Source organism: Quercus robur, chromosome 8, assembly GCF_932294415.1.
Source record: "Quercus robur chromosome 8, dhQueRobu3.1, whole genome shotgun sequence".
Taxonomy (NCBI): Eukaryota; Viridiplantae; Streptophyta; class Magnoliopsida; order Fagales; family Fagaceae; genus Quercus; species Quercus robur.
Genome location: NC_065541.1, coordinates 40,566,536 through 40,577,120, shown reverse-complemented (window position 1 = coordinate 40,577,120; position 10,585 = coordinate 40,566,536). Strand labels below are relative to the sequence as shown.

The following is a 10,585-nucleotide window of genomic DNA, read 5'->3' as shown; positions in this document are numbered from 1 at the left end:
AAATCATCTCCAAATTAAATTTACAAAGGATAATTATCTCTCTTGGAAAACTGCAATTATTCCCTATATCAATGGCAATAAGATCTCCCACCACATTGATGGTGCAACAACTGCTCCTCCCCAATACATTGCTTCATTTTCTTTCCCCACCACTATTCTAGTTCCCAACCCAGCCTATGACCCTTGGTTTGAAATTGATCAATTGCTCCTTAGTGTATTTTTGTGTTCACTAATACTGCTATTTCTGAAAATTTTATCCCCCATCCCTTGATTCTAACTATCAAATTATAAATAAATAAAAAGAATTTATTTGACTTAAAATTATGAATCAAATTGTGACTTTGCCTTTTGTTAGTTTTGGTATACTTGGTCCAATTTTTTACAAGTTTCATTAGGTTTCTACTGAACATTGGCTGGATATTCTGTTTATGCCCCAAGTACTTGGAAAGCGGCTGAATTGCATTATTATAAAACTTTGAATTATAAAGTAGTCATGTTCAGCCTGAATTTTATATACTCACCCATACCAAATCCAAAATTTTCTATAACTACAGCATAAATTTTATAATCAAAACATCCATGCCCATCCAAGACAATTAGCTACTAAGTTACAAGTTTAATGATTATTTTAATGCACAAGAAAATGATAGCAGCCACACTGTGACATCAAATATTGGGTTTGGTTTAAAGAAAGGATCAATTAATTAATCCATTACACTACTTCACCATCATCTTAGATATTTAAATTTTTTAATCAACTGTATCATTTAAAAGTATATCATCTTTGATCATTTCTAATTATGCCCATTTTCTTATCACTAGTTATTGTTATCGTGCCGTCACAAATAAGAAATGTAGATGATCTCATGGGCCGGCGACTGACCCCACCTTCCTTATCATGCAGTCAATGTGCTGTGATCAAAATATTAGTAGCTCACATTAGTTAATGTGGAAAGTTTGTCCCTTAAGTATGTGCTTGATTCCTCTTTCCACTGTAATATAAATAGTTATATCTTGTAGATGTGATAAACAATCCTTTAAACTTCCACAAGAGATAATTTCTACAAATAAAATAGTAATGCTTATCACATTCCCAATTATGAAGATTCCAGCAAACGATGCAAATTTTTTATTGATATCACATTGAGCAGAACATGGGAATTGATTAATTGTCTACACTTTGAATTCTGTTGCTTGTCAATTTGAGGAATTCAACTTATGTTTTTGTGGCAGGTGCCTTTCACATAACATTATCTGGAGAATAGGATTGGTGGAAACTACAAATTCTGTTAAACCACATGTGCAATTGAGTGGACGGTTCATTTCCCTATTTGTTTTTTGTTTTTGACTAATAAAAAAAACATTGTGATACAGAAATATATAATATCCCCAAGTCTAGGTCATTTTTAATTATGCAGTTATTGCCTTTGTCCTTCCTTGACAATGAAAAGACTTTCAAATTTACCGGTTATTGTACATATTTCAAAATAGAAAATTATTAGGTACTCTCATAATAGAGTGCCTAATAAAAGTATGACATAGATTAATGTGGAGTATGGCGTCAAACTAACATTGCCACATCATCATTTAGGGATGCTAATGAAGAATGATTACACTGACTTAACCTTGCAATGCTATGCTATCCTGTTTTTGAGGGTCAAGCACAACTAGTTTGTTTGTGCAGATATTGGTCCAAGAAGTTGAGGCTACTCCTAATTCTTGTTCTGCAACAACGCTGTCTTCATTAAATTTTTCTTATCTCAAAGCAGACTTGATAGACAAAAATGCTGTCTTTCATAGGTGGAACAAGAAAATATCTAAAGGCAACTCAAGTTTCTTATTGTTAAGAAAGAAAGTAATAAAAGAATACAAGTGCACTTGAACCCCTTTACAGGAAAAAGTTATTCACTGTCATTGATCTAAGCCTATTTTTTATCAAGTGGGAAAATCACTGCTACAAGCTTAATATTTAACAAGCCCATAACTCATTCTTAATTGCACGGCATGTTAGTTTGAATTAAGAAGCTTATGGATAAGTAGTAAACAACAAAAAGTAGAGCATCGCCAGTAGGTAATAATAAAAATGAGAATGCTGCCCATTGCTTGATCTATCATTACAACTACAACTGAAAAAAAAAGGGATAACATTACAATGGTACCATAAAGAAAACTGCACAATGTACAAAATCACAAATTGCTTCCATCATGAGAGCTGAAAAACAAGGCTCTTAACGGACGGACGGACCATTGAAGGAGATCACAAAACCGTCTCCTCCTGTGCTGGTCCTGCAAATGATCAACTCCAACTACTGCATGTCCATAACAGCAACAAAAGCTAAGAGGTTCTTGTAGACACATAATGACACTACCAATAGTCTAAAGACATACATGATACTACTATAACTAGGAGCAAAAGGCATGGTCCACAAGGAATAAGACTTCCACTGCTGAAAGGTCTTGTAATATGCAGCCTTTTGTAGCAGATGGAATGGAGGAGAATCTAAGGAATAATTGGGGTTGGGAAGTGTTTATAAGTTCAGAAGAAGTCAAAGCAAAAGAGAGTTTGAAGTATGAAGCTTCAAAGATCCTAATAAACTCATGAAAGCTCCAAATGGAATCACAGGTTGTTTGTGAAAAATGTGCAACCAGTGACAAGGAAATGTAAACTCTCCTAATACGCAAATTGGAAAGTGTAAAAATGATTTTGAGGAGTTATTGGAAACTTCTTCTAGAACCTAGAGTGAAGAACGTTTTGGTTGTTTTAGAAAGAGAAGAGGGGGAGGGGGGATTGGAAGGACCAATTGCAAAGTCAAATCCAACGAATGACTTTTCAATCTTGATCCTTCCAGAAGAAGGGTTTCATAGGACAAGATGATAAGGAGGAGGAGCAGGCTGAGCCTAAGTTCTCTTGCTGCCTTTGAAGATTAGAGTCATTGAATTCCTGCTGAGTTGGATTGCCAAAGGGAAGTTGTGACTGCAGCAGAAGATTATTGGTGGTATCCAAATCATCCCATACAGGACTACCAGGCCCCCAACCTGATGCAATTGCATTGTACCAGACATCTTGCATTTCTCCCCAAACCAGTTCCTGTGACTGTGAAACACCTTCCCCTGCATCACCATCCCCTGCAATAGGCTGAACTTCGTCGCTCGTCATAGCCTCACTCGACCCCAATCCTGAATCACTATCAGGATTATCTTCTTGAGTCTGTGGCAGTGGCAGCAGCGTTGGTGGTGGTGGCATAGTTTCCATATTTAAATCCTGCAAATTAAACACTTCTGGAGCTTGTTCAGGTTTCTTTGAGTACCGACTTGGCCTTGAACTTTCATGTGGAGTTGGGGGAGAAGATGTAGTTGAACTAGGAGCTGTGGAAACTGCTTTATCCTTATTGAGAAAAAGCTCAGGGAAATTGAGCCTAGCATTCTCCCCTCTCAACTTGAAGGCCTCGCGATCATATGCCATGGCAGCGTCTTCAGCTGTGTCAAAGGTGCCTAGCCAAAGGCGAGTCCTATTGCGAGGGAGACGGATTTCAGCGACCCATTTGCCCCAATGTCGTTGCCTCACTCCCCTGTAAAGCTTTGTAGTATTTATAGGCTGAACCGGAGGCCTAAACAATGGCCGACCATCAGGTCCCAACCTATTCATCATCATCATCCTTCCCCTTGGACTTAAATTCAGTGCATCACTCCAATACTGAAGAACCTGCTGCTGTTGCTGTTGTTGTGTTAAGGCCATGTCTCCGCCCAATAATGGTGGTGGATAAGCATTGCTATGTTGTTGCTGTTGTAGTTGTTGGTTTGCACCAAAAGAAATCATCTGCTGCTGATTAATTTGTGGTACCTGCAGCGGTGGACGGTACATAGGCAAAGTTGTGGTTCCATATTGTTGAGTAAATGGAAAAGATTGTTGAGAACCATCAAAAGCAAAAGGAAACACAATTCTTGAAGAAGGTGTAGAAGGAGTTAGAGGGCTAGGAATTGAGAAAGGAGGTGTTTGGTGAGCAAAAGAAGCAGAGGACTGAATTGGGTCTTGACGTTCAGGGCTTCGGATCTTCTTGAGAGGCCTATTGGACACGGAAGTTTCATCAAAAAACGGCTTCCATTGCCGCCTCTCGGTGCCAAAATCATGATCCTTGCCTTTGTCAATATCCCAATTTTGTATCATACTATGTGATTCATCAACACCCTTCTTGGATTTCCCACTATTCTTAGCTGCAGCCATCGGATACTACTCTCCCAATAAATAAAACCTGGTGATAATTCTTTACACAAACCGATTGAAGAGAATTTGAGATGGGTCACTAAAGCAAATAGGTATCAGAACAGCATTTTTTTTATATTCGAATCAAATGAATAGATATCCCAAATCCAAAAAAAAAAAAAGCAAGGAAAATTCAATGCGCCGATCCAAATCTGGTCAAAGAATATATATTTCTTGTAAGTAAGGAAAAAAAAAAGGAATTTTGGAATCTGGGTTTGATTTCAAAAGCTAATCGGATTGAACTAAAAAAAGCAGAATCGGATACCAAAAGCATTTAAGTGCAAGTAACCCATCCCAAAATCTCTGAATATGGAGCAGAGGAGTGGAAGAGAGAGCGAGCCCTCGACGAAGAAATACGAAATACCAATTGGGGTGTTGATGATATTTGATGAGGTTGGTGCTGTGCGAATATGAGAGAGATTTTGGAGCAGAATGAGGAGGTGAGAGCAGAGAGCAGAGCAGGGCAGCTAAAAGTTTTTTTTTTCTTTTTTGTGAGACTCTGAGATAGAGAGAGGCAGGGGAGGACGGGGGTTTATAAGAGACCAGAAATTGATTTTGGAGAGAGAAATTTGGAGAATATTTACAAGTCTTGTGGTTGGTTGGCTAGTTTGGGACCCACACGGCTTTGGTTTTCTTCCTTTGTTTCGTTGCTTACACTCCAAATTCTCCAATTCCTCTCTCTCTCTCTCTTTCTCTCTCTTTTGGCTGATTGAAAATATCTGTGTGTCTGTCTAATAAGTAACTTTAAACTGTGGCAAAATCAGAGGGTTTTGTTGTCTCTCTGATATTGAGTGGGGTTTAAGAATCAAAAATCTGTTATGCAACTGTTTATTTCACTGTGGCAGGCTTTGATTGGTTCCTACAGCAATTTGCTTCTCTGCTCTCTCCCTTCTCTACCAATCAGGTAGTAACAAAAGGTTCTTCTTATTCAGCCAAAAAAAAGAAAAACAAAGCTTTAGCAGTAAAAACACAGATGGGCATGTTATGGTATAAATTATATTAAATATATTTCGTGCGTACTAGGTTCTTTTATAACTGACAAAATAACAATAGCGGCGGGTACCCAACAAGTTCTTACCTATGCTCAAGATATTGACCCCTTCTTCATATTTTATTTACTTGAGAGGGAGGGTACCCCATGATTCCTATATCATTAATGTTCACATTGGTTCCAACTGGCTCTCACTGTTTCAACTTTGAACCTCCGATCACGAATTAAACATAAAAGAAATGTTAACCATATCAACTAATGCCAATGGACTTTCACTGCGTCCGTCCACTGATACCCTACTTCTTTCCCTAACCCTATGTTGCGGTTCAATCCTTTTTTCCCTATTAAAAAATTTAAAAAAACAAACAATTGATTAATCATGAAATTTAATTGTTTTGAAAATTCTTAAATGCTTTGTAATTCAATTGGCTTGATGTTTTCAACAAAGACATTTAAGTTTAAAATATTTTTAGAATTATTGAATTATAAAAATAAAATAAAATTGTGGAAATAAGATTTTTATGCAGATTTATATTTTACTGCAGAAGAATACACACAAAAAGAGCTTTATAATTCAATTGATACCTTTTGGTGCTTTGATTGAAAATGTTCAGAGTTCATATATATAATTTAATGGCTACAATAAGTGACAATGGGAATTTGAACTTTAGGTTCTGTTTGGATACTGCTTATTTTGCTGAAAACTAAAAATACTGTAACAAAATAATTTTTAAATGTGTGAATTGTGCTGTGTGACCCATTTTTAATTAAAGTTTTGGTGAAAAAAGATACTTGTGGATCTTGTGAACAGTACACGGGACCCACTGACAGTACCATTCTAGTGAAATGTGTGGACTTTCAAAGAGTAGTGGGTCTCGTGCATAGTGCACGGGACCCACTGGCAAGTCTGTGTCCCACGTGATTGCTCTTCTGGTTAAAAAAAAAAAAAAAAAAAGGGAACGTGAAATGTAAAACGCACCATTTTTATTCGTATCCAACCGCTGCTTTAGTCTATATATTTAATTAGAGTATAATTTTGCACCATATGTCCCATCTAATTTAAGTTTTTAAAATTTTTGTGTCAAGTGAGTTAACTCAATGTAAAAAACATAGAGTCCAATTTAAATAAACCATAAAAGACCTAATCATATATCTAATTATATATATAAAATAGAGGAAGAGAGAGTTTGGATGATTTTACTTTTATAATCCATTTTTTTGTGTAACTAAAAAATATTAAAATTTATGAGTCATTTATGCAATATATTATGACTATATAGAGTCCATTACTAAGTAAGTAAAAATATGTTATATATTATATATGCGTGTGTATAGGTGTGTTACCCGTGCATGCACAGGTGATAAAAAATAGTTCTTATAATAGGAGGTTAAACAATGTTGTTTTACAAGACTGGAGACTAACCCACCATATCTAAGGTGATACCGTAGAATAGAGTATTATAAAATTGTGTCATCTTAGATACATGCATCAGCATCAAAGAATGCTATGCTATACTATTATACCATCTCAAAAAGTCACTTTATTATTTATACCATCCCATTTTACAATACCTCCTACATCCTAAAACTCTATTTTTATTAAAATATTATTTTATAATCTTTCTTTACTATTTTTTTTCTAACCGTAACTTCTGTTTTCCTACGCTTTTCCAAATCCATCACCACACACACACACACACGCACAAACACAACCATTAAACCTTAAACAGAGCAACAAACACACATAATCCAAATATCCGCCGGCGATTCGATTAACTGATTCCGGCAACATGTACAAATGAGTTTCTCTAAAATCCCACCGGAACAAAAATCCCAATTAAAAAAAAAAAAAAAAAGCCAGCATCACAACAGAACCATCACGCACAAACACACGCACAAACACAACCATCAAACCTTAAACAGAGCAACAAACACACATAATCCAAATATCCGCCGGCGATTCGATTAACTGATTCCGGCGACATGTACAAATGAGTTTCTCTAAAATCCCACTGGAACAAAAATCCCAATTAAAAAAAAAAAAAAAAAAAAAAAAAAAACCAGCATCACAACAGAACCCGATCTCCAATCTTCGATCTCCACTCCGATCTCCAATCTCCGATCTCCGTGACCCACGCTGTGACCAATTAGCCATACCCACAACCCACTGCAGCCCACTCCGATCTCCGACTCCGCGACCCATGCCGTGACCCGCGCCGTGACCCACTTCAGCCACTCCGATCTCCGATCTCCGTGACCCACGCCATGACCCACTCCGATCTCCGTGACCCACAACTCACCTCAGCCATACCCACCACTTCCTTTAAGCACCGGTCACAGCCAAAAAAAAAAAAAAGCAGATGAGAAAGAGATGGATGATGTTTGGGTTTGAAACCCACCACTTCCTTTAAGCACCGGTCACAGCCAAAAAAAAAAAGCAGATGAGAAAGAGATGATGATGTTTGGGTTTGAAAGAGGAAAGAGCAGAGAGAATGAAGAGAGCGGAGAGAGCAGATGATGTTTGGGTTTGGAAGAGGAAAGAGCAGAGAGAATGTGAAGAGAGCGGAGAGAGCAAATGAGAAAGAGAGAGTGAAGAGAGAGATATGGCGGTGGATTAAAATATATATATATATATATATATATATATATATATATTTTACAATTGTGCTACAGTACAATTCTAAAGATAGAATTGTACTGTAGCACTATTGTAAAATTTTTTACAATAGTTGTGTTTAGCATCCTTTGATGCAGCACATTTTAAGCCATAAAATGCTAAAAAAGGCTTAGATATAGCATTAGCATTTTTCAATGCTAATGCCCACACAGTTGAAAAATGCTAATGCTATGAGATAACACAGTTAAATTGATGAGGCCATTAATGACACTGGCTTGAGACACACCAAGTGCATGTAGGTCTATCATCTATGTAGATCCAAAAAGCAATTTATTCAATTGTTTATTTAAATATCAATTGTTAATGATTTATAGTTTTTCTAGATATTGATTATAAAATGAAAAGAAAAGAAAAGAATTTTTCTATATATTGCAATATTTCAATTGTTTATTAAAATATCATTTAGAAATATATTAACATATATATATATATATATATATATATATTATTTATTGATAAAATATTGATGAAAAATAAAACAGAAAAAAAATGACCTCCTCAAACATATTGCGATTCTTGGCCAATATATTGAAAATTATATATGAAAAAAAAGTTATGGAAGAATATAAAACTAATAAAATAATCATATTTCAGCCATCAGGAAAATAATCCCGGTAGCACCCATAAATTCAGAAATGTTAAACCCCTGTTTTCCTATCATTTAGCAAAAAGCAGATAAAAATAAAAATAATAAAAATGAGAGGAAATGAAATTTTTTTGTTTCTTGTAAGTCTTCTAATGTATACTCTCTTATGCGAGGTTTAGTTTTATAAATAACTTCTCACTTTATATGATGTAGATTGTCTTCTGAATTTATAATCATTAAATTCCTCATCGTTATCCTATAAAAAAAAAAAAAAAAAAAAAAATCCTCATCGTTATGGTAATGAAATTGAAAGTGGGATAAGAATATGAAGCACAATTTTGATAAGCTAGAAAATGTCATGGAAGGTATCTTCTTTCTTTGTTAGGGAAATTTTGGCTCTCTTTTATTATTGCGTTTTATTTGTAAAAATGATCTCCTTGCCTACTGTAAAATTTTAAAAAGATGAATTTAATTACAAGTACCATAAAATTTTAAACACTTTTAGAGTTCGGATGCATTAATGAACTCAGAATGGGAGTATAAATATTATGAACTTGTTTTCAAAATTATTAGGGCTTGTTTTAAAAAACAGCTGACTTATTCAAAAAAAGAGTCTTTATATAAATATATATATATATATATATATATATATTTATATATATATATTTTAAAAATTTTAAAGGCTTGTGTTTCCACAGGTAGATGTCTAAAGTGGCGGACCAGGACAGAACTTTGGGATTATTTATGGTATAGGTGGGTAGCTAAGTAAGTTCTGACCGTACCTTGTTGGCTAGGACTAGAGTTAATTCAATTAGGGGTTGGAAACAACGTGTTTAACCTGGTTTGAGAACCGACCAAATTCGATTTGGGTCAAAGTGGAAAGGTCAAACCAAAGCCGACCCTAGATTATCCTTTTGACTTTGTCCTCGCAAACAGGGAAGAAGCTTGCAAACTAGCAAAAAGAATACCTATTATAAATGATGAAACATGAAGTCATCGAGTTGGAAATATAAACATAGCTTCAAAAATAACAATCTAAGAGAATTAGCATGGAGTTCTTAGAAAATTTGTTGTTTTGCATTCTAAAAAGTTAATTTATTTATATTGCTATATCATTTCACAACTCACTTAACATCTTATTTTTTATTTTAACATAAAACTCATTAAAATAATATAAACTATAAGCACAACTATTTCTCTCTTTTTTCTCCCATCTCTCACTTCCCTCTCTTCCTCTTTGTCTCTCTCTCTCTCCAACAAACCCACACACCCAACAATCACCACCAAATCTAGTAAACCCACTATCGCATCAACTACCTACCAACAAAACTCAGCCTAACCATCGAAACTTAGCCATTACCACCACAATTGAAACATCGAAAATCAAACCAACCAACCCTTGAAACACCGAATCATAACCAACAACCACCGTTGAAAACACCAAACCATAACTAACCACCACCCCCACCACCACCACCAAATCTGAAAACAAATAAAAAAAACAAATAAAAAATCAACCACCAACAAACATGGAAATTGAGCCACCACCAAGGAAACCTAGATCAAGGCAACCACCATCACAAAAATCCCAATCCAATGCCACCTAAAATCACAACACACTCACCCGCCCAAATGCGGATCCATGTTGAGAGATAGAAGGAGAGTCAGAAAATGAGAGGGAGAGAGAAGAGAGAGAGGTAGAAAGTGAGAGGGACTGAGAAAGAAAAAGTAAATAAAATAATAAGTTTTAAGTTTTAAGTAATTAAAGCAGCGTTTGGATAGCGTTGATACATGTTGAGCGTCTGTTTTTTTTTTTTTTTTAGAAGCGCGTAAACATAGCTTTTGAGAGATTTTAGTAGGTTCGTGTACTGTTCATGAGACCCACAAACATCTTTTTCAACAAAAATTTCATTAAAAATGGGTCCCACGACACTATTCACACATTTAAAAATTATTTTATTACAATATTTTTAGTTTTCAATAAAATAAGCGGTATCCAATCGGACCTTAAATTTTAAAAGTAAAAACTTTTACTATATCAAGTGTTCAAATTTTTTTAGCAATACATGC

At 35.3% G+C, this 10,585-nt stretch overlaps 1 protein-coding gene across 1 annotated transcript; it reads right to left on the bottom strand.

Annotated features, from left to right (window-relative positions):
- Window positions 1-2,072: 2,072 nt before the first annotated feature.
- LOC126695501 (ethylene-responsive transcription factor ERF054) lies at window positions 2,073-4,788 on the bottom strand. The gene has a single exon (XM_050392268.1). The coding sequence runs from the start codon at window positions 4,220-4,222 to the stop codon at window positions 2,831-2,833; it is 1,392 nt and encodes a 463-aa protein (XP_050248225.1). The 5' UTR covers window positions 4,223-4,788; the 3' UTR covers window positions 2,073-2,830.
- Between the last annotated feature and the right edge of the window lie 5,797 nt (window positions 4,789-10,585).